At 48.1% G+C, this 23,814-nt stretch overlaps 1 protein-coding gene across 1 annotated transcript in view; it reads left to right on the top strand.

Moving 5' to 3' along the window:
- Positions 1 to 23,814, top strand: part of adgrb1a (adhesion G protein-coupled receptor B1a) — a 691,398-nt gene that overhangs the window by 330,583 nt on the left and 337,001 nt on the right. The window contains exon 13 of the mRNA XM_070888471.1: positions 16,350 to 16,484. Coding sequence (XP_070744572.1) covers positions 16,350 to 16,484 — 135 coding nt within the window. The remainder of the gene's footprint in view (positions 1 to 16,349; positions 16,485 to 23,814) is intronic.

Here is a 23,814-nt window from a genome sequence, read left to right as displayed (position 1 = left end):
TCAACCCGGTGTCGGAATGTTCAACGGCACCAAAGTAGTGATACACATCACTCCGGATGCCAGACCAGTGCACCACAAAGCCAGAGCGGTGCCGTACGTGATGCGTGAGAAAATTGAAAGTGAACTGGACAGGCTGCTCAGAGAGGGCATAATTTCGCCCGTTGAATTCAGCGACTGGGCAAGTCCCACTGTTCCCGTCCTCAAAGCAGATGGCTCGGTCAGGATTTGTGGCGACTACAAAGCCACCATCAACCGAGTGCCGCTGCAAGACCAATAACCGCTCCCGAAAGCGGAGGACCTTTTTGCCACGCTGGCAGGTGATAAGCTGTTCCTGAAGCTGGACCTCACTTCGGCCTACATGACTCAGGAACTGGCTGAAGAATCCAAGTTTCTGACCACCATCACGACACACAAAGGATTATTTGTTTACAATAGGTGCCTGTTTGGCATTCGTTCGGCAGCGGCTATTTTTCAGCGAAACATGGAAAGCTTGCTCTAGTCCATCCCTGGAACGATCGTGTTCCAAGACAACATCCTTATAACGGGTCGAGACACTGAGGAACACCTCCGCAACCTGGAGGAGGTGCTACGCCGATTGGAACGGGTAAGCCTGCGGCTGAAAAAGGCCAAGTGCGTGTTTTTGGCCCCAGAGGTCGAGTTCCTGGGCAGGAGGGTTGCCGCAGACGGGATCCGGCCCACTGAATCAAAAACTGAGGCGATTCACTGGGCACCCAGGCCTGGCAACACGTTGGAGTTGCGATCTTTCCTGGGACTCTTGAACTAGTTTGGGAACTTCCTGCCGAACTTAAGCACATTGTTGGAGCCGTCACACATGCTCCTCCGTAAAGGTTGTGAATGGTCTTGGAGGGATTGTCAAGAACGGGCTTTCAATAAGGCGAGGAACCTGCTGTGTTCCAACAAACTGTTGACTTTGTATGACCCCTGTAAAAAACTGGTTTTAACATGCGATGCGTTATCCTACGGGGTTGGGTGTGTATTGCAGGAGGGTAACGATGATGGCCGACTCCAACCGGTGGCTTACGCCTCCAGGTCGCTCTCCCAGGCAGAGCGTGGATACGGCATGGTCGAGAAGGAGGCACTCGCGTGTGTGTACGGTGTGAAAAAGATGCACCAGAACCTTTTCGGTAGACGGTTCGAGCTAGAGACGGACCACAAGCCGTTAACATCCCTGTTGTCCGACAGCAAGGCTGTCAACGCCAATGCGTCAGCTTGCATACAGCGCTGGGCCCTCATGCTGGCTATGTATAACTACACCATACGGCACCGACCAGGCACCGAAAATTGCGCTGACACGCTCAGCAGGCTCCCACTGGCCACCACCGAGGGGGCGTCGGAGCAGGGCGCCGAGATGGTCATGGCCGTTGAGGCTTTTGACACTGCGGGCTCCCCCATCACAGCCCGCCAGATCAAACTCTGGACCAACAGGGACCCCCTCCTATCCATGATAAAGAAATGTGTCCTGACTGGGGACTGGGTGCCTGCACACAGGGCGTGCCCCGAGGAAGTCAGGCCATTTCAGAGATGGATGGATGAAGTCTCCGTCCAAGCCGACTGGCTGTTATGGGAGAGCCGGGTCGTCATGCCCCAGAAAGGAAGGGAAGCGTTCATCAGGGAACACCACAGCGAGCACCCTAGCATCGTGTTAATGATGGCCCTTGCCCGGTCACCCGCGTGGTGGCTGGGGATTGACTCAGACCTGGTACACTGGGTTCGCAGGTGCACGACGTGTGCTCAGCTGGGCAATGCCCCCCAGGGAGGCCCCACTCAGCCTGTGGCCCTGGCTTACCAGGCCATGGTCACGTAGTCACGTGGACGATGCAGGCCCGTTCGTGGGAAAAATGTTCCTGATCGTTGTTGATGCATACTCGAAGTGGATCGAGTGCATCATATTGAATTCGTGCACGATATCCATCACTGTGGAGAGTCTGCGTATGGTTTTCATGACCCACGGCTTGCAGGACATCCTGGTCAGCGATAATGGCCCGTATTTTACCAGCCATGATTTCCAGGAGTTTATGTCAGGCAATGGGATCAAGCACGTCTGGACAGCGCCGTTGAAGCCGGCCTCCAATGGCCAGGCAGAACAGGCAGTCCAAGTCATAAAGCAGGGCATGCTACGCATCCAGGGACCCTCCCTTCAGTACCGCCTATCGCACCTCCTGCTGGCCTACAGGTCCCGGCCGCACGCGCTCACGGAAATCCCGCCAGCGGAACTCCTCATGAAACGCACGATCAAGACGCGACTGTCCCTCATACAGCCAGCCCTGGCAGACATTGTTGAGGGCAAGCGCCAGTCCCAATCCGAGCTCCACGATCGAGGCTCAAGAGGGAGGTGTATAGAAATAGGTGACCCGGTATTTGTTCTTAACCATGCTTTGGGACCCAAATTGCTTGAGGGCACCGTAATTGGCAAAGAAGGAAACAGGATCATGGTGGTCAGACTAAACAATGGGCAGATATGCCGCAAACACTTGGACCAAGTAAAGACAAGGTTCAGTGCAGACACGGAGGAACTGGAAGAAGAGCATGATGAGATAGCACCCACACCACTGCCAGCGCACGAGCAACAAAGACAGTCCTCAGAATGCACAGTCCCTGCGGCCAGCCCGGACAGGCCGGAATCACCTCAAGTGACAGAGACGCGTGCTGAGGCTCAGCCACCAGAGTCACAATTGCAGCACTCCACGAGAGAGTGCCGACCACCTGATAGACTTAACCTCTGAAACTAAAAGACCTAAGGGGGGAGGTGATGTCATGTATTTCACCATCTTGCAATGACTATAAGTATGTAACTGTAACTCATGTATACTGTACCTGTACCCTTGTAATGCACACCCTGACCACAGGGAGTGAGCTCCTCACCTGGGCTTCCAGGTATAAAAAGGGGAGGTCCCACCAAGGACCAACACTCTTTAGTCCTGGGAATAAAGTGAAGGTCACAGAGTGACCGTGTCTGATATATCCATGCCTCGTGTGAGTTTGAAACAAGGTGCAGAGACACTACAGGGCCCACGGAGGGTCTAAGAGCTGCAAAGAAAAAGCATAGAAAAAAACACCGGAAGACCTTCAGGGGACCCCATTAAGGTAAAGAAAACCTATAAAGAAAACGCTGTAAAGAAAAAATGTCAAAATTGCTGACTAACCTTTTCTTTCAGCTTTTCATACTCACCGTCGGGGATAGACCAGCCTCCTCGCAGCAGTCCACCCCCGTTCTGGCGCCGAATCCCGCCCCCACCAATCTGGTATCTCGGTGGGCGGGAGATCAGTTGCGCCACTCGGCCGTCCGCTGACGTCAGCGGGCTGTTCCCGGCGGTTCTCCCCTCCCGCCCACTCCAGACCAAATCGAAATTGGCACTGGGTGCAACTCGAGGAGGGATGTTGGCGGCAGTGGGTGGCAGTCAGCGGTAGTGGGCGGTAAGGCCATCAGTTTCGGCCCCCATGTACCTGCCTCAGCTTTCTTGATAACCTTACCTAAAAAAAAGTCTATCAATCTCAGTCTTGAAGGCTCCAACTGATCCAGCATCCACGGCCTTTTGGGGGTCAGAATTATCGATTTCCACTACATTTATGTGAAAAAGTGCTTCCTAACTTCTGTCCTAAATGACCTAGTTCTAATTTTAAAATTATGTCTTTCGTGATTCCTCCGCCAGAGGAAATAGCTTCTCTGCATCTACATCTTGAATCGTTTCAACATTTAAACTCCTCGATCAGATGACCCCTCAATTTTCTATACCAAGAACATAAGAAACAGGAGCAGGAGTCGGCCATTAGACCCATTGAGCTTCCTCCGACATTTCATAGATCATGGCTGATCTTTTACCTCGATTCCACCTTCCCACACTATCCCTTCATTCCCTTAGTATCCAAAAATCTATCAATCTCTGCCTTGAATACACTCAACGACTGAGTATCGACAGCTCTCTAGGGTCGAGAATTTCAAAGATTCACAACCCTTTGAGTGAAGAAATTCCTCCTCACCTCAGTCCTAAATGGCTGACCCCTTATTCTGAGACTGTGACCCCGTGTTCTAGATTCCCCAGCCAGGGAAAACATCCTCCCAGTATCCATCCTGTCAAGCCCTTCAAGAATTTTATCTATTTCAACGAGATCACCTCTAAACTCTGGGGAATATAGGCCTAGTCGACTCAATCTCTCCTTATAGGACAATCTCCCCATTCCAGGAATCAGTCTGGTGAATCTTTGTTGCACTCCCTCTGAGGCAAGTATATCTTTCCTGAGGTAAAGAGACCACAAGTGTACACAGTACTACTTCTTCTTAGGCAGTCCCTCGGAGTCTCACCAAAGCCCTATATAATTGTACACTCCATGTGTGAACCTCGGCTGGTAGGATATTTGACCATGGCAACCACTACACCTGTGCTCAATCCTTTCCTCATCTGCTGCACACACTTGCTCACTTCCCAGCAGGAACACTGGAGAGTAAATCGAATCATTGCGGAGAAATAAAACATGCACAGTGGAGTTGAACTCCATTAAATAGAATTTGAGAGAGAGACCTAGTTCACAGTGAAATGTCTCAGTGGCTAGATTCACACAATACCTGCTATGCAGCAAGAACTCGTTATCATACACATAGGTGACCTGTGTTCAGTAAGGAGATGATAAATTTCTGGGTGTCCATCTGTCCATTGTGTTCTGCCCTAGGGCAGGTCCTAACACAGGTCTTGCCCATTTGGACTGCCTTTTCATAGGTGGGATGCAAACAAAGTGAAAGAGCCCCCAGGCCTTCACCTCCATTTAATAGTGGGGGGTGGGGGGAGAGGGGGGGATAAATCCACACCCATTGGACGCATATACATCCACTGGACGGCAATCCAGCTGACATTCCACACACTAGATTACGAAGGTAAACTTGCGCAAAACATAAAAACAGATAGTAAAAGCTTTTACAGATATATAAAACGGAAAAGAGTGACTAAAGTAAATGTTGGTCCCTTAGAAGATGAGAAGGGGGATTTAATAATGGGAAATGTGGAAATGGCTGAGACCTTAAACAATTATTTTGCTTCGGTCTTCACAGTGGAAGACACAAAAACCATGCCAAAAATTGCTGGTCACAGGAATGTGGGAAGGGAAGTCCTTGAGACAATCACTATCACTAGAGGGGTATGCTGGACAGGCTAATGGGACTCAAGGTAGACAAGTCCCCTGGTCCTGATGAAATGCATCCCAGGGTTTTAAAAGAGATGGCGGAAGTTATAGCAGATGCATTCGTTATAATCTACCAAAATTCTCTGGACTCTGGAGAGGTACCAGCGGATTGGAAAGCAGCTAATGTAACGCCTCTGTTTAAAAAAGGGGGCAGACAAAAGGTAGGTAACTATAGGCCGGTTAGTTTAACATCTGTCGTGAGGAAAATGCTTGAAACTATCATTAAGGAAGAAATAGCGGGACATCTAGATAGGAATAGTGCAATCAAGCAGACGCAGCATGGATTCATGAAGGGGAAAATCATGTTTAACTAATTTACTGGAATTCTTTGAGGATATAATGAGCATGGTGGATAGAGGTGTACCGATGGATGTGGTGTATTTAGATTTCCAAAAGGCATTCGATAAGGTGCCACACAAAAGGTTACTGCAGAAGATAGAGGTACGCGGAGTCAGAGGAAATGTATTAGCATGGACAGAGAATTGGCTGGCGAACAGAAAGCAGAGAGTCGGGTTAAATAGATCCTTTTCGGGTTGGAAATCGGTGGTTAGTGGTGTGCCACAGGGATCGATGCTGGGACCACAACTGTTTACAATATACATAGATGACCTGGAAGAGGGGACAAAGTGTAGTGCAACAAAATTTGCAGATGACACAAAGATTAGTGGGAAAGCGGGTTGTGTAGAGGACACAGAGAGGCTGCAAAGAGATTTGGATAGGTTAAGCAAATGGGCTAAGGTTTGGCAGATGGAATACAATGTCGGAACTTGTGAGCTCATCCACCTTGGGGAAAAAAAACAGTAAAAGGGAATATTATTTGAATGGGGAGAAATTACAACATGCTGAGGTGCAGAGGGACCTGGGGGTCCTTGTGCATGAATCCCAAAAAGTTAGTTTGCAGGTGCAGCAGGTAATCAGGAAGGCGAATGGAATGTTGGCCTTCATTGCGAGAGGGATGGAGTACAAAAGCAGGGAGGTCCTGCTGCAACTGTATAGGGTATTGGTAAGGCCGCACCTGGAGTACTGCGTGCAGTTTTGGTCACCTTACTTAAGGAAGGATATACTGGCTTTGGAGGGGGTACAGAGATGATTCACTAGGCTGATTCCAGAGATGAGGGGGTTACCTTATGATGATAGATTGAGTAGACTGGGTCTTTACTCGTTGGAGTTCAGAAGGATGAGGGGTGATCTTATAGAAACATTTAAAATAATGAAAGGGGTAGACAAGATAGAGGCAGAGAGGTTGTTTCCACTGGTAGGGGAGACTAGAACTAGGGGGCACAGCCTCAATACGGGGGAGCCAATTTAAAACCGAGTTGAGAAAGAATTTCTTCTCCCAGAGGGTTGTGAATCTGTGGAATTCTCTGTCCAAGGAAGCAGTTGAGGCTGGCTCATTGAATGTATTCAAGTCACAGATAGATAGATTTTTAACCAATAAGGGAATTAAGGGTTACGGGGAGCGGGCGGGTAAGTAGAGCTGAGTCCACGGCCAGATCAGCCATGATCTTATTGAATGGCGGAGCAGGCTCGAGGGGCTAGATGGCCCACTCCTGTTCCTAATTCTTATGTTCTTATGTTCTTATGTTCTTATATTCTCCTTTCTGGGGCTGTTGGAAGTGGTGCCTGAACCAAACCTCTCTGGCTCAGAGGAGGGAATACTATCTCTAAGGTAATAGTCACTCTGTCTAGACAAGAGTATCTCACTGGATGTCAATTCAGTATTTCCAGACAGTATTCTGATCTCTACTGGCGGGGCTGTCTGGAGCAAGAAACAAACTCTTCATCTTCTATTTAAAGAGGCTGGAGTGCTACCAGTAAGCTAAAGGCTTGCTCCAAAGTATGCGTATACATTTACAAAGAGTGCATGAAATGGCGGCACATCATATTGCTTCCCCAGTCCACCATGCTGCAATGTGATGGGGTGAGATTTGTGCCCCTGAGGTTAGTTCCTGATTTGGGCTGTGAAGGGAAAGGCATTGAGCGGATCGCGGACACTTTCACTCAGGAATGGAAGGAAAATCAGATTGTGGGTCACCTTGGGATATTCTCAGTCATAGAATCATAAAATCATAGAATGGTTACAGCATAGAAGAAGGCCATTTAGCCTGTCGAGCCCGTGCCGGCTCTCTGCAAGAGCACCTCAACTCGTCCCACTCCCCCGCCCTTTCCCTGGAGCCTTGCAATTGTTTTTCTTTCAGGTACTTATCCAACTCCCTTTTGAAAACCATGATTGAGTCTGCCTCCACTACCCTTTCAGGCAGTGCATTCCAGATTCTAACCATTCACTGTGTAAAAAGGTTTTTTCTTACGTCACCTTTGGTTCTTCTGCCAATCACCTTAAATCTGTGTCCACTGGATCTCGACACTTCCGCCAATGGGAGCAGTTTCTCTCTATTTACTCTATCCAGACCTCTCATGATTTTGAACACCTCTATCAAATCTCCTCTCAACCTTCTCTGCTCTAAGGAGAACTACCCTAACTTCTCCAGTCTATCCACGTAACTGAAGTCCCTCAACCCTGGAATAATTCTCACAGATCTTTCCAGCACCCTTTTTAAGGCCTTCACATCCTTCCTAAAGCCTGGTGCCCAGAATTGGACTCTCTATGCCAGTTGAGGCCGAACCAGTGTTTTATAAAGGTTCATCATAATTTCCACGCTTTTGCACTTGATGCCTCTATTCATGAAATCCAAAGTCCTGTGCCTTTTATCACTGCTTTCTCAACCTGCCTTGCCACCTTCAACGATTTATGCACATATACCCCTAGGTCTCTCTGTTTGTGCAACCCCTTTAGGATTGTACCCTTTAGTTGATATTTCCTCTCCTCATTCTTTCTACCAAAATGTATCACTTTGTACTTTTCTGCATCATCTGGTTGTAGAAGTATGATGGAATTCTCCACCACAGAAAGTTGTTGAGTCCAGTTCGTTAGATATATTCAAAATAGAGTTAGATGTGGCCCTTACGGCTAAAGGGATCAAGGGGTATGGAGAGAAAGCAGGAATGGGGTACTGAAGTTGCATGATCAGCCATGATCATATTGAATGGTGGTGCAGGCTTGAAGGGCCAAATGGCCTGCTCCTGCACCTATTTTCTATGTTTCTATGTCTATGTTTCTATACCAAAGGATTGAGTGCAGCAATAAAAGAGATATAAAATCCAAAATAAATGTAAAATTGGAAGGACCTAATTTTCATCCCCCTTTTTGAGCAGGGGTAGGGTGGGTGTAAGCTCAAAATCAGAGTACAGAACTTTCTATTTCATTCCTGCTATCATTCTGCCCGTTGCCATTTTGACGGGGGACATCAGATAGGAGGCAAGGGCTCCTGCTGGAAATGAGCTGGAGCCTCATTATACAATGCAAACATAGATAGTACCTCAATGCAGTTTTCAAGTACCAATGGATGGAGTGCACACTGTGCAGGCTTCATCCACTGATGCAGAATGGCATAAAAAGAAAGAAAAGAAAGACTTAGCGCCTTTCATGACCATCTCAAAGTGTTAACAATGGAAGAACGCCACAAGACTGAGTACTGTGAGCTAAAACTGATGTGACCTTCGTCTCTTTAATACAACTCCAGACTGCCTAAGCAGCATGGCAGACAACCTTTTATACTCCCTTGCACGAGGTTTGCAGGTGACTCTTGGGCCTCCAACAGTTGCGCCCTCTGCTGGCACGTCTTACACAGTTACAATGTTTACATACATAACAGCACTCCCTCCCCCCCCCCAACCCCCCCAAAGTCTTTGATACAAATTATTTACAAGTTGAGACGATCCAGGGCCCTACGCTCCCCGGTTGATTGTCTGAGTTCAAACTCTGGCATGGATGATTTGGTCGCACCATTGCTGCACTGCGGTGTGGCTGGTCTGACAAGACTGTTGGAAATAGTGGGTTCATCCTCTTGAGGTCGATTGCTGGTTGGGTGTGTGTTGGTGGATCGATGATGATGATGTTTTCTTCAGGTTGTTCCTGGTTGTTGGTGAACCGCAGTTTGGTCTGATCCAAATGCTTTCTGCACGTTTGTCCATTCAATAGTTTGACTATAAACACTCTATTCCCTTCCTTGGCCAAGACAGTGCCAGTGATCCATTTAGGACCATGACCATAATTAAGGACAAACACAGGGTCGTTAACATCAATGTCACGCGATACAGCTGCGTGATTGTGGTACATGTTTTGGCGGTGACGCCGGGTTCCTACATGATCATTTAGATCCGGGTGGATGAGGGAGAGCCTGGTTTTGAGTGCTCTCTTCATTAACAATTCTGCGAGTGGGGTTGTGTCCGGTAGCTGAGCAGAACCCGAGATAAGCGGCTCTGCAAGAAGCCTTCCGTCACGCGTTTCAAGCTCTGCTTGATAGTTTGGACTGTCTGTTCCGCTTGACCGTTGGATGCAGGCTTAAATTGGGCAGACCTGAAATGCTTGATGTCATTGCGGGTCATAAACTCGTTGAATTTCGAGCTGGTGAAACACGGTACATTGTCACTGACAAGGACGTCGGGCAAGCCATGGGTCCGGGCTTTCAATGGTGGCATTGGATGTGCTGGATGACATGATTATGCATTCAATCTATTTAGAGTAAGCGTCCACTACAACTAAAAACATCTTTCCAAGAAAGGGGCCAGCAAAATCTACGTGGATCCTGGACCATGGTTTGAAGGGCCATGACCACAGACTCAATGGAGCCTCCCTTGGTGCATTGCTCAATTGTGAGCATGTGTTGCACTGGTGTACGCATGACTCTAAGTACGAGTCAATGCCGGGCCACCAAACATGCGACCTAGCTATAGCCTTCATCATGACTATGCCTGGGTGGGTATTGTGTAGGTCACGTACAAATGTTTCCCTGCCTTTTTTTGGCAAAACCACACGATTACCCCATTTCCCCTCCCTTCCCCCATTTCCCCTCCTTCCCTTCCCCCATTTCCCCTCCCTCCCTCCCCCCATTTCCTCTCCCTCCCTTCTTGCCCCCCAGTTCTCCTCCCTTCCTCCTCCCATTTCCCCTCCCTCCCTCCCTCCAATTCCCCTCCCTTTCTCCCCCCATTTCCCCTCCCTCCCTTCCCCAATTTCCCTTCCCTCCCTCCCTCCCTCATTTCCCCTCCCCCTCCATTTCCCCTCCCCCCTCCATTTCCCCTCCCTTCCTCCCCCCCATTTGCCCTCCTTCCCTCCCCCCATTTCCCCTCCCTTCCTACCCCCCATTTCTCCTCCCTTCCTCCTCCCATTTCCCCTCCCTCCCTCCCTAAGACGGCCAATACTGAGATTGAAGCACTCTCTTTGTTTTTTAAGGGAAGACCAGAGCGTGTGAGCCTGTGGTGTGAGGTGTTGGTTATCCCCCTGGGCCCAGTTATTGGCATCCACCGGCCTTCCGCACCTTGACATGTTGTCACCGGCGAGACCGTCAATCTTTAGAGCTCGGCTCAATCGATCGGAGGCGAGCTTCAAAGATGTGCGTCTCACCTCCAAATTGGAGATTTGAACCCAAGAAACAAAAGAAAGTTCGGGTCAAGGAAATTGCGTTAAATAGAACCTTTAGAATAAGGGTGCGTTAGTTACGGGATTAGATTTTAAAATAGGATTGAAGTAGAGAAGGGGGAAGTGGAGGGAATAGGGAAGAAAGATGAGCACGTAGACATATTAATTTAAACATTTGTTTTAATGGTTGAGGATATATAATAAGGTGATCTGATGCGGGAGTGGATTTATTAGTTTGTTGCAGCCTCGCAATACGAAAACTGAATTTTTTAATAATAAATGTCCCAGCCCTGACTGTGTGTGTGTGTGTGTGTGTCTAACAGGACTGAGTGTCCCAGGACACTGGGGATAACTCTCTATAAATATAGGTTTTGCGACATGAATCTCCACTGGGACTGCCAGCATTCAACGTTCAAGCAACTTCCCATTAAGGTTTGCCCTCAACAGTCGTCGTCCCTAGCCTTACTGATGGTCCGCAAAGCTGCCCCCCCCACCCCCCCCGGCAAGGTGTTTTGCTGTCTCCAATCCTCCCCTATTTCCGTACAGGGGGAGGGTGGGGGTGGAGAGGACCAGTTGGAAGGCAGGAAACTGCCATTTCCGGCAGTCGCTGGTGTATCTCCAAGGCAGTGGGACAAGAGAATACAGGGTCAGGGCCGCGAGGAGCAAGTTTTGGGATGGTCATCGGGAAGGTTCAGAGAGGATTTGAGGGTGGGGCTTCTTCATGCAGAAGGTTCTGGGGATCTGGAACTCGCTGCCTGGAAGATTGGTGGATGCAGAAACCCTCACCACTTTTAAGAGATGGTTGGATGGGCACTTAGAGTGCTGAAACCTGCAGGGTTACGGACCTAAAGCTGGTAATTGGGGTTAGACTGGATAACCTCTTGTTGGCCGGCACAGATATAATTGTAAGTACTGCAGGGAATCGAATACGGTCAGGGTGATCTCCTCGACTAGTTTCGATCACCTGGATGGGTCGAAGAAGAATTTTCCCAGATCTTTTCCCCCTAAATTGGCCTGGGTTTTTATCTGGTTTTTGCCTCTCCCAGAAGATCACATGGCTCTGGTTGGGATGGTGTGTAGAATGTTTCAGTGTCAGGGGTATCGCAGTTGTGTGAGGTGGACTGGTTGGGTTGGGTGCTCTTTACCTTTCCGTCATTGTTCATTGTTCATCGGTTTATATGTAACCTTCAGGGCTGCTGACCGAGGTCCATGCGACTTTTTGTCGGCTGGCGTGGACACGATGGGCCGAAATGGCCTCCTTCTGCGCTGTAAATTTGTATGTTTCTAAGAGACAATCCGACTGGATAGACATTTCATCTTTGTGTCGGTAAAACAGCTTAATTTCATCTTGCATTTCCCTTGGAACGGCTAACCAGCTCCCATTGAGGACGCAACTTTTTACAAGTGATAGCACAGGATCCTGGCTGGGCCAGGTCCTGATCTGGCGAGCAGTGACGGGGGACCCCTCGCTCTCAAAAGCATCCATGACCAGAAGCAAGTCTGCGGGTTGCGCCATTTCCATCCCGGTAGTGGACAATGGTAGCCGACTGAGGGCATCAGCACAGTTCTTCGTGCCTGGTCTTTGGCAGATAACATAGTCATGAGCGGACAATGTTAGTGCCCATCTTTGGATGCGGGACGAAGCATTGGTGTTTATACCTTTGCTTTTTGAAAACAGCGAAATGAGCGTTTTGTGGTCGGTTTCAAGCTCAAACCCAAGTCCAAATAGGTATTGGTGCATTTTCTTAACCTCATATACGCATGCTAACGCCTCTTTCTCGATCATACTGTAGGCTCTTTCAGCCTTAGACAGACTTCTAGACACATATGCAACCGGTTGAAGTCTGCCCGATACATTGGTTTGCTGTAACACACAGCCGACCCTGTACGAAGATGCATCACAAACTAGCACTAATCGTTTACACGGGTCATACGGTACAAGTAACTTATTAGAACAAAGTAGGTTCCTGACCTTCTCAAAGGCTGTCTCTTGAGATTTACCCCAAACCCGGTTGTCACCCTTATGCAGCAACATGTGCAATGGTTCCAGCAAAGTGCTTAACCCGGGTAGAAAGTTATCAAAATAGTTGAGGAGTCCCAGGAACGAACACAGCTCCATCACATTCTGTGGTCTGGGTGCATTCTTGATGGTCTCTGTCTTTGAATCCATGGGTCTGATGCCATTTGCCGCAAGCTTTCTCCCCCAAAATTCAACCTCTGGCGCCAGGAAAACACACTTGGAGCATTTCAGCCTGAGTCCCACTCTGTCTAGTCGACTTAGAACCTCTTCCAGATTGTGCAGCTGTTTGGTGGTATCACGACCGGTGATCAGGATGTCGTTTTGAAACACAATGGTGCACGGAACTGATTTCAGCAGACTCTCTATGTTCATCTGGAAGATGGCAACAGCCGAGTGAAGCCCAAAAGAGCATCTGTGGTATATAAACAGTCCTTTGTGTGTGTTGATGCACGTCAATCTTTTCGAAGATTCAGCCAGCTACTGTGTCATGTAGGCGGAGGTTAGGTCCAAATTGGTGAACGACTTTCTGCCCCCGCTAACATTGCGAACAGGTCATCCACCTTGGGTAGCGGGTACTGGTCTTGTAACGAGACTTGGTTGATCGTTACCTTGTAGTCTCCGCAGATTCTGACCGTGCCATCGCTTTTCAACACCGGAACAATCAGACTGGCCCACTCATTGAACTCGACTGGCGATATGATTCCCTCTCGTTGAAGTCTGTCCAGTTCGATCTCCACTTTCTCCTTCATCATATTTGGAACCGCTCGAGCCTTGTGATGAATGGGCCTTGCATCGGGGACGAGATGGATCTGCACCTTGGCACCTGTGAAGTTACTGATGCCTGGTTCAAATACCGCCGGAAACTTGCTCACCACTTGGGTGCACGAGGCATCATCCACTGAAGATAGTGCTTTGATGTCGTCCCAGTTCCATCGAATCTTTCCCAGCCAGCTTCTGCCGAATAGCGTTGGGCCATCACCTGGTACAATCCACAGTGATAAATCATGCACAGCTCCATCGTACGATACCTTAATGATACGATACGCTGCCAATGACTGGTATGAGCTCTTTGGTATAGGTGCATAGCTTTGTCTGAATTGGGCTCAGTTTGGGCCTTTGTGCATTGTTGTCCCGCAGTTTCTCAAAAGCCTTCTGGCTCATAATTGACTGACTCGCCTCTATGTCCAACTCCATTGATACCGGAATACCATTCAATTTGACTTTCAGCATGATAGGAAGGCTCTTGGTGGTGAAGATGTGTACTCCATATACTTCTTCCTTGGGTTGAGTTGCTTCTTTTGTATGTTCTGCGTGATTTGCGCCAGATCGATCATTCTCTGCCGACTGCCACATGGTGAGTTGCAGCACTCCTGCACATTCGCTAGAGGTGCCCCATTGTCTCGCAGCCTTTGCACATGTAGTGCTTGAATCAACATTCTTGGGCTCTATGATTACCCCCGCAGTGCCAACATGGTGCTAATGGATTTGCATTCACACCCGATGGCGGACTCTGAGTCATCCTAGGTCTTGCAGCTGCAGACGTGTAGGCCCTGTCATATGCAGTTCTGCCTGCTAGTGACGTTATTTTATGCACAGTACTTGCCGGTGAGCTTCGATGCTGGGAAGATACCTGTCTGGGATTATCGCTCGTGGATATGAATGCTTGGGCTATTGTGATGGCCTTGCTCAGGTCTAGCGATTCGACGGACAGCAGCTTGCAAAGAATGACCTCGTGGCCAATGCCAAGCACAAAAAAGTCCCGCAGCATTTCCTCCAAAAATCCAGCAAATTCGCACGTTCCCGCACGGCGTCTCAGGTCGGCGACATAACTCACCACGTCCTGACCCTCGGAGCGGTGTTGCACATAGAAGCGATACCTGGCCATTAAGACGCTCTCCTTCAGATTGAGATGGTTCCAAACCAGCATACACAACTCTGTATATATCGTCTCCGCTTGTTTCTCCGGTGGTAGCAGATTCTTGATGTGGCCGTATATTGTGGACCCACACACGGTGAGGAGAATCACCCTGCGCTTGATCGCTTTATCATCCCCATCCAGCTCGTTGGCCATGAAGTACTAGTCAAGACGCTCAACGAAGACTTCCCAAACATTACCCTCTACAAATCTCTCTAAAATACCAATGGCAGCCATGACCGCGTGAAAGTTAGTAATCTGTTACTCATCGCCAATTGTTAAGTATGGAAGAACTCCACAAGACTGAGTACTGTGAGTTAAAATGGATGTGACCTTAGTCTCTTTAATACAACTGCAGAGTGCCTAAGCAGCATGGCAGACAACCTTTTATACTCCCTTGCACAAGGTGTGCAGGTGACCCTTGGGCCTCCAACAGTTGCGCCCTCTGGTGGCAAGTCTTACATAGTTACAATGTTTACATACATAACACAAAGCGCTTTACAGCCAATGAAGTACTTTTGGAGTGTAGTAACCGTTGTAATGTGGGAAACGATGAAGCCAATTTGCGCACAGCAATCTCCCACAAACAGCAATGTGATAATGAACAGATTATGTTTTTGTTATATTGGTTGAAGGATAAATGATGGCCAGGACACTGGGGACACCTCCCCTGCTCATCTTCGAAATAGTGCCATGGGATCTGAGGGAGCAGACGGGGCACTCAGTACTGCACTGGAGTGTCAGCCTAGATTTGTGCGCTCAAGTCCCTGGAATGGGATCTGAACCCACAACCTTCTGACTCCGAGGCAAGTGTGCCCCCACTGAGCCACAACTGACACTAACTAACCTGCGGTCCTTAAAAAGATAGCTAGAAGTGGCTCCAAAAATAGGAAAGTAGGTATTATTCAGAGATTTTGTGGGGCCAGGAGAAGCATTAATCAACAAGTCTTTCTCCCATGATTGATCTCATTGAAGGTGGCAGGGCAGGTTGAGAAAGCAGATAAAAAGTTGGTCAATGAGGAAAGAAAATGGGTGGGAATCGAAAAAATAATTGCAAAAGAAAAGACTGTCCATCAACAATTCATACAAAAACTTTACAAAGTACCATTCATCCATCTATCTGTCCTGAACAATGTTCTTCTCCCTTCCCTACTCCATTAATCCTAGCTGTGGCACTGGCACTAATGAACAGTCCCGAACTAAGAATCTTTTAATCTCCTTAATTGCTGGAAGCCAGCACAAGCTTCACAGTGTCACATTGTTTAAATTGAGAAATCTAACTGAAAGGCCAAGGTCCATAATGCAGGATAACACTAAAGAAAATTGGGCAAATCCAAGAAGCGATGATTTGGTGATGCCAGACTTATGTTCCAAAAGCCTGTAGATTGTCAGAAGAAGGATAGACTGAGGGAGGTGAGGCGTTCCACAGTTTTGGCAAAAAAAAGAGTTTGCACCGAAGATAGTTTGACTCATGATCTCATCACAGTGAAAATTCAGAAAGGAGAAAGATTATGTTGGATGACATAATGGAGGTTTGGAGGAACAGGAGAGCGAAGTTCAGAGGTGTGTTGATATTTTATTTCTTGTCTCCTGTAAAGAATGTGAGATGATGTTGGACTGACTCAATTTACTGGTGAGTTAGTAAATGGTCAGAATTTACCAGCATCCCTAACAACATATCGTCAATGTTTCACCAACGTATGAGGTTCCATCTACTGAAAACCTTATTTTTTGATTTTTTTCAGTGATATGTATTTATAAACGCCCAGCCAATGGGGCCACAGACATCAACTTCCCAATGAAAGGCTGGAGAGGAATGGTTGACTGGGCAAGGAATTCCGAAGATAAAGTTACTGTTTCAAAAAGCATCTTTTCAACAGGTAAGATGGTGGTGTGCTCATTACCTTTCATCATTGGAGCTTCAGTCATTGCAATGCAAACTTCGGCTCATATTTGAAAATAAAACAACTGGCATCTCGGGCTGATCACAATTTTATTGAAAGGCAATGACTTCATATTTGCAGAGCCACACATAATTTACTGGGCTGAATTATTGTATTTGCCTACACACCAACAGCTACCGCACTTCAAAGGCAATTCACTGCATTAAATAAATTGAGACGTTTCAATAATATAAGGCATTGTCATAGAATCTCAGAAATTTACAGCATGGAAGGAGGCCATTTCAGCCCATCGTGTCCATGCCGGCTGACCAAGAGCTATCCAGCCTAATCCCACCTTCCAGCACTAGGTCCCTAGCCCTGTAGGTTACAGCACTTCAAGTTCAAGTATTTCTATGCCCCCTGGTTGTTGACCCCTCTGCCAAGGGAAACAGGTCCTTCCTATCCACTCTATCCAGGCCCCTCATAATTTTATACACCTCAATCAGGTCTCCCCTCAGTCTCCTCTGTTCTAAAGAAAACAGACCCAGCATCTCCAATCTTTCCTCATAGCCAAAATTCTCCAGTCCAGCATTCGTGTAAATCTCCTCTGCACCCTTTCCAGTGCAATCACTGGAAAGGATACAGAGGCATGCATTATATAAATGCATGTATTATTATAGCTTTACTGGTAAATCTGCCATGGTGCTGACAACACTGGCTTCGCCTGGAGTCAAAGGGGCGGTAACAGCCTCAAAATGGGATCAGTAGCCTTTTAGCCTCATTAACACCGGTGAAGCGTCTGGCTCCATTTTGAAAGGGCCCGACTGCCTGGAGTCTAAATGTCCATCTGCCTCAAGTCTTTAGGCCCCTTTTAATATGGAAATCCTATGATGTAAATAGGACCCAGATTATCTTTTTTTTAGGTTGGAATTCTTTATAGCCTGTGCTGTGCACACTCCAACCTGTTTCACGGGCGATTGGAACCAAAGATGCCCACCAAAAGTAAATGGGGAATTATTGGAGCCTGGTGCTGACTTGTACTGTTTGACAGTGGAGCCTGGGGAATTTCAGATTGACACCAGGGCATAGGGCCAGTATAAGTGTAAAAGCAGGCAGGGACATAGAAATATAGAAACATAGAAAATAGGTGCAGGAGCAGGCAATTCGGCCCTTTGAGCCTTCACCATCATTCAATATGATCATGGCTGATCATGCAACCTCGGTACCCCACCCCTGCCTTTTCTCCATACCCCCTGATCCCTTTAGCCGTAAGGGCTACATCTAACTCCCTTTTGAATATGCCCAATGAACTGGACTCAACAACTTTCTGTGGCAGAGAATTCCACAGGTTCACAACTCTCTGGTGAAAAAGTTTCTCCTCATCTCTGTCCTATATGGCTTACCCCTTATCTTCAGACTGTGACCCCTGGTTCTGGACTTCCCCAATATCAGGAACATTCTACCTGCATCTAACCTGTCCAGTCCCGTCAGAATTTTATAGGTTTCTATGAGATCCTCTCTCATTCTTCTAAATTCCAGTGAGTGTAAGCCCAGCCGATCCAAACTTTCCTCATATGTCAGTCCTGCCATCTCGGGAATCAGTCTGGTGAACCTTCGCTGCACTCCCTCAATAGCAAGCATGTCCTTCCTCAGATTAGGAGACCAAAACTGCACACAATACTCAAGTTGTGGTCTCACCAAGGCCCTGTACAACTGCAGTAAGACCTCCCTGCTCCTATACTCAAAACCTCTTGCTATGAAGGCCAGCATGCCATTTGCTTTCTTTACTGCCTGCTGTACCTGCATGCCTACCTTCAATGACATTCTGCATATTTTTTTCCATGATGTAGGGGATATATAAAAACAGTTCCTATTTAAAGTAGTTAATGTTGGAGCACTTTTTTTTTTTAAGCGCTGGTTAAATTAAATATATATAAATATAAATTGTAATCAAAGACTGGCAGGCAAAACTGTAATTGAATAATGGGATGCCTTTAAAGAGGAAATGATTCAGGTACAGTTGAAATATATTCCCAAGAGGGAAAAGCTAGGGCATCCAAAGCCAGAGCAGAGCCCCCTGGATGACAAAAGAAATAGAGGGTGAGATAAAGCAGAAAAGGGGGGCGTAGGATGGATGTCAGGTTGAGAATACAAGTGAGAACCAGGCTGAATATAGAATGTTCAGAGGGGAGGGAAAAAGGAAATAAGAGGGGCAAAGAGAGAGTATGAGAATAGATTGGTAGCTAACGTAAAAGGGAATCCAAAAGTTTTCTATAGGCATATAAATAGTAAACGGGTAGTAAGAGGAAAAGTGTGGCTGATTAGGGACCAAAAAGGAGACCTACGCATGGAGGCACAAGGCATGGCTGAGGTACTAAGGGGGAGAAATTTGGGGCATTTGCGCCTCCCGTTCGTGCCCGGGCACGGTGCTGCTACTGACTCTGTAAGCAGTTTTGATCCTAGCCCAATTGCTAGATGAACAGTTCCAATCGCCCCTGCCTTACGAAAATTCTATACCCGGGGATTATTATTCAGAGTATAAATGTAATAAGTCACGGACTGCAATGCTTCGGTGAAAAATCGTACTTATATTTATTTAGTCGAACACTGGCTAAAACATGCACTACTAAACGAAAATCACTGTCTCTGTGGAGAGTAAGATCCAGGTTACAAACAACATACATACAGTACAAAACTGAGGACCGATAACATGCAGTAATTCCCTTGTTGCTATGGTGGATTCTAACTCCACCCCGACCAATGAATTACCCTATCGCAGCCCCTTTGCCTGGCTAAACCAAACAAAGCTTCCTCCCCAGAATAGCCCCGAAAAGCTTCACTTATGAGAAAACTCTGAGCCCTTACACCTCACCCAGCTCGCCTGGGATATCTGGTTACCGGCTTGGGACACTCGCGACCATGCTCACCACCACACACAGTCGGTCTCGATCGCTCAGCTCAGCTGTGGGAAGTCACTGCCTGGAGGCCGTACCCTGTGAGGGGTATGCGGTTCTCTATCTCAGCGGCTTCTTCTGCAGAGCTGCGGCTTCCTCCTCTGGTACTTCTTGTTACGTCGAGAGCGAGAGGGAGAAGGCGGCTGGGAGTGGGGGGGTGGGGGGAGGAGGTGGCGCCGGGGTGTAATGAAATGGTGGAAAAGAGTCTATCTTTATAGGAGTCTTGCTACCCCTATCTTTGCCGTCAATCATTAAAACCCTTTTGCCTCTAAGCACTCCGGTGCTTAGTCAGTGATGGGCCATTAGACCCATGTGTATTGAACTAATGGCCCTGAGTCTGGGACATATCTCGGTCTTTGTGTTAGGAAAAAAAAGCTGGCTCCTCTTTGGCTGGCCAGGCTAGTGGGATCATTGTTCTGCTTCACTTCTGAGATGGAGGTGAGAAATGCTTTTGCATATGGCCCCCTTCCTTTAGCTAGGACTGGCGGGCGAACCCGTACATTCTGGATGACTGACAGTTCTTTTGTCACAGCCAACTGCCATGCGGTCTCTCTGCACAGGGTGATCCCATCACAGGGAAAAATACCCTCAGAAAAATCCCATAAAGTACATGAAATATTCTCGACTGAGTCCATTCTTTAAACAGAGACTTTGCAATCTCTTCAGTCCCCAATTTGATGCTTTTTCTTTCAATAAAAGATCACTTGACGAGGGAGCAAAGGCCAAAGTCTCCCACAAGTGAAGCTGTTCCCCTGATTTTTCATTTTAAAACCCTGGAACTGTCCCCCTTCGACAGAGTCAAGACATCAGCGAAAACGGCCTCTTAACATTCAAACGGTTGGGTTCCATTTCACAAGAAGTTACCAAAAAATAGGTCACCGCGCACATCACACAGTACAGCATTGACAGGTGGAAACACATTACAAAAATCACAATAGCGCACATCGCGCAATATAGAGTGTAAAACTCTAACCAGAATATAATACACTTGCTTACAGAACTTTGGTACATTACAAATTTTAGCAGGGAGAAACCATCATCAACATAAATCAATTACACCTCTCTGGGTCGATCTAACACCCCTTGCCACCGCGCTCGGAGCATCTGGCTCCGTCGCCTGCAGCTGATGTAAAACAAGTAGGCTACAAGCAACAATTGTATGATAACCAATGCATGGGAACAGACGCAGATCCAGGGAGGAATCTCTACACTCAGATCGATGTCCCACCACGGTGGCGAGATAATCCCCTTGATCTCGTCCCCCACTTCTACTATCTTTTGCTCTAAAGTGCAAAAATGTTTCTGGGAGAGCTTCACGGTCTTTATTATCTCAGTGAGGTGTTCCGGCAGAAAAGGAATCGGGTACCCGAAATGCTCCACATAGTCCTGGCGATGCGTGAAGCTGTTGTTCACAGTGAGGTGAATGGTCGAGGGTTCGGGGATGGGGGTAACTCGCTCTTGTGCCACTTGAACCTCAGCCTTGGGTTTGAAACAAAAACTTCTGTCGCTCACCGGACACCACATGTCCTGGCTGTACTGGTAGTGGAGTGCACTTGTGGTGAAACAGTATGTCCCACTCCCAACACATGCTACCTGTGGAGGTATGTGATCTGGTGCCATCACTTCCATGGTGAAATTGATAGGTTCCGCACCTGCAGAAGCAAACCCATATTCTGATCGAGCAAAAGCAGTCAAGTGCTGGGGACACAGTATTACGTGTGCACCCCGGCTCTGGCATCCGGAGAGGTCAGTGCCTGTCATAGCATGCTCCCACTTTATGACATACGGCGGGACCGCTTTTAAACGAACGTGCACTCATCCACGAATTACCATAATATTCTAAACCCTGTATACCGGTGCTGGCTGGGATGACCCGCTCATACTGGAATCCTCACTACAATTCCCATCACTGTATGGTTGGACCGCCCGCAATCTACAGGGACAGGGTAGGCTTCAGAGGCCAAATGAAGCTGGCACGGGCTCAACGAATTGCTATACCGGTGCAGTGCGGCGAGATGCTTGTTGCTTAACCCTGAAGGAACGCGACCTTGCCTCAGGTCCTCCAGGTTACTGTGGCCCTCGCCCAGCAACCATGCTCCATACAACACACACACCTCATTCCGTGCAGCCTGCTCCGAGGCGTTCCTGTCCTCCCGTATCAAATCATTAACAGTTTTAGCATGCCTCTCCAGCTCTGCAATGACCTCCTTTTAAATGAACGGTCATTGCCTGATCCTCATAAAGCTCTGAACCCATCACTGTATTCTCTTCCCCTAGAATCTTACGCAGTTGGTTCTTTAATCCAGTGATCTGCATCTGGAGTTGTAATCATCCATTCTATTAACAATACCCGTTCCTGTACTGAACGCTGTGGCTACATCGTTCCAAGTTCCTCTGCTCTGCCTGCCGGACCCCACACTATTCCCAACATTCAGATCATAAAGCCGTCTTTATCTACATTTCCATAGTCCAGTTCATAAAATTCCTGAAAGATCACTTTTAACAGAGCTTCATAAAGCTTCTTTATCTTTGGGCACCACACAGGCAGGTGGACTTCAGTCAGGTTCAGGATCATGGATGCCATAGAGTAGTGCACATTCTAAAACAAAACTTTGTCAGTAGGCATTAACACCAACCCATTCCTTGGACCCCTGGTGGTGGTGGGACACCTATTTACAGTCGTCTGTGCCGTCAGGGCTCTGAGCGGGGGCTTCCTGGTATATGAGATGACCTCTGTGGCATTGATGGTGTTCAGGGGTTTTGGGATCACACAGGAGTCCACATTCCGATCCCAACCAATCCCACCCCTGGCGTCTGCCATCGCCTGCTAAACGCGATCGACACACCCATTGGGCAGATCTTTTCCGACCCCCACATACACACACAAAATCCCGTCCTTGGATTCCCACCACTTATCCCAACACACATTCACTCCTCCCTGAGAACCCGTGGTCGTCCGGTACATGTTGTTACTTAGTCTTTCCCAGTCAGCTCTCCGGTCCCGTGTGTCTGTGCTCAGTTTCCTGAGCCACCACCACCTTCCCAGTGGAATGTGTCCCTACAGCTAAAGCACACCCGTTTACCCTCCGTTACCCTAACCTGGGAGATGGTAACCCCTATTCTCGGGCATGAAATGGACGTTTCACCATAGGTGAACTTATCATGGCTGGAATACTGGGTGGAATTCGACCCCAGCCATCCCGGCCATCTTCCCTCATGGAGAGAGATGCTCGCCCCATCCTTCGAGCCACCTCCGGTGGTCACGGTCGGTCCATCTCCGCCGGTACAGCCGAAGACAACCGATTCCTCCGTGTCGCCCCTGCGACTCGTGCTGGCTTCAATCATGGTGATCAGGATTCATATGGCTGACTTCATCCTGTTCTTAGGCATTCCCTGAAAAACACACAAAATGCAACGTTGTCCTTGGGGTGATGCCTCACCTTTCCAGACGCAACTACACATGATTACCTTTGGAAACCGGAATATATTTAAATCACAAACTATATAGACAAGCTAAGGCAACAGATAGGAAAGAAAGAAGTTATGTACAGCGCCACCCGTCTCCGGGCAGCCACACTAGGTCTCCTCAGTCCTGGGCCTCTTATGACCCCGGTTTCCTTCGTTCACCGGTGTGTAAGGAGGCGTCCACAGCATCCTGGACCGTGGGATCCTGGCACTCCTTCTCACTCCTGCCCCCACAGGTGGAATGGCTGGTCCCTCTGTGGGCTCCTCACAGTCCCAGATTATGGGCTGGAGACCCACACCTGCAGTGCAGCTCACCACTCCCGGCTGTTTCCTCCTCGTGTCGGCTCTTTCCCCAGGGTTGAAAAGCTGGCACTGATTGATATGGAACCACTTAGTGCGTCAGGGCATTTTGACCGCATATACCATCGGACTTGCCTTATCCACGCTACTGTACGGTCCCATGTATAGCGGTTCAAAAGTCCCTACCCTAGTGAAGTTTCTGACCATTACTTGATCTCCAACTTTCCACTCGTGGTGCTTCTAAGGCTCAAGCAATAAATGATTTCTACAATGTTGCTTCCCCATGTTACTGGCAGCCTGCCAATGGATCTGTTTGAGATGCTCAAACAGATTCTTAACGAACCTTTCCCGGTTCACCTCTCTCAACTGACCTTCTGTGAGAACCGGTGCCAGTACATGGCTGGGCGTTCTCATGACCCTGCCAGTCACGAGCTCATGTGGGGAATAACCTGTGCTTCTAGACGGGCTGGCTTGGACCCCCATTAGAACTAACGGCACGACCTCCACCCATTTTCTAGGCGAGTCTTCCGTCTCCTTCCGTAATCTTTCCTTGATGGTCCTATTCATCCGCTCCACAATCCCCAATGACTGCGGGTTTTGAGCGACGT

This window comes from Pristiophorus japonicus, chromosome 1 (genome assembly GCF_044704955.1).
Source record: "Pristiophorus japonicus isolate sPriJap1 chromosome 1, sPriJap1.hap1, whole genome shotgun sequence".
NCBI classification, from domain to species: domain Eukaryota; kingdom Metazoa; phylum Chordata; class Chondrichthyes; family Pristiophoridae; genus Pristiophorus; species Pristiophorus japonicus.
Note: the sequence above shows the minus strand (reverse complement) of the source record. Positions and strands in the feature narration are given on the sequence as shown.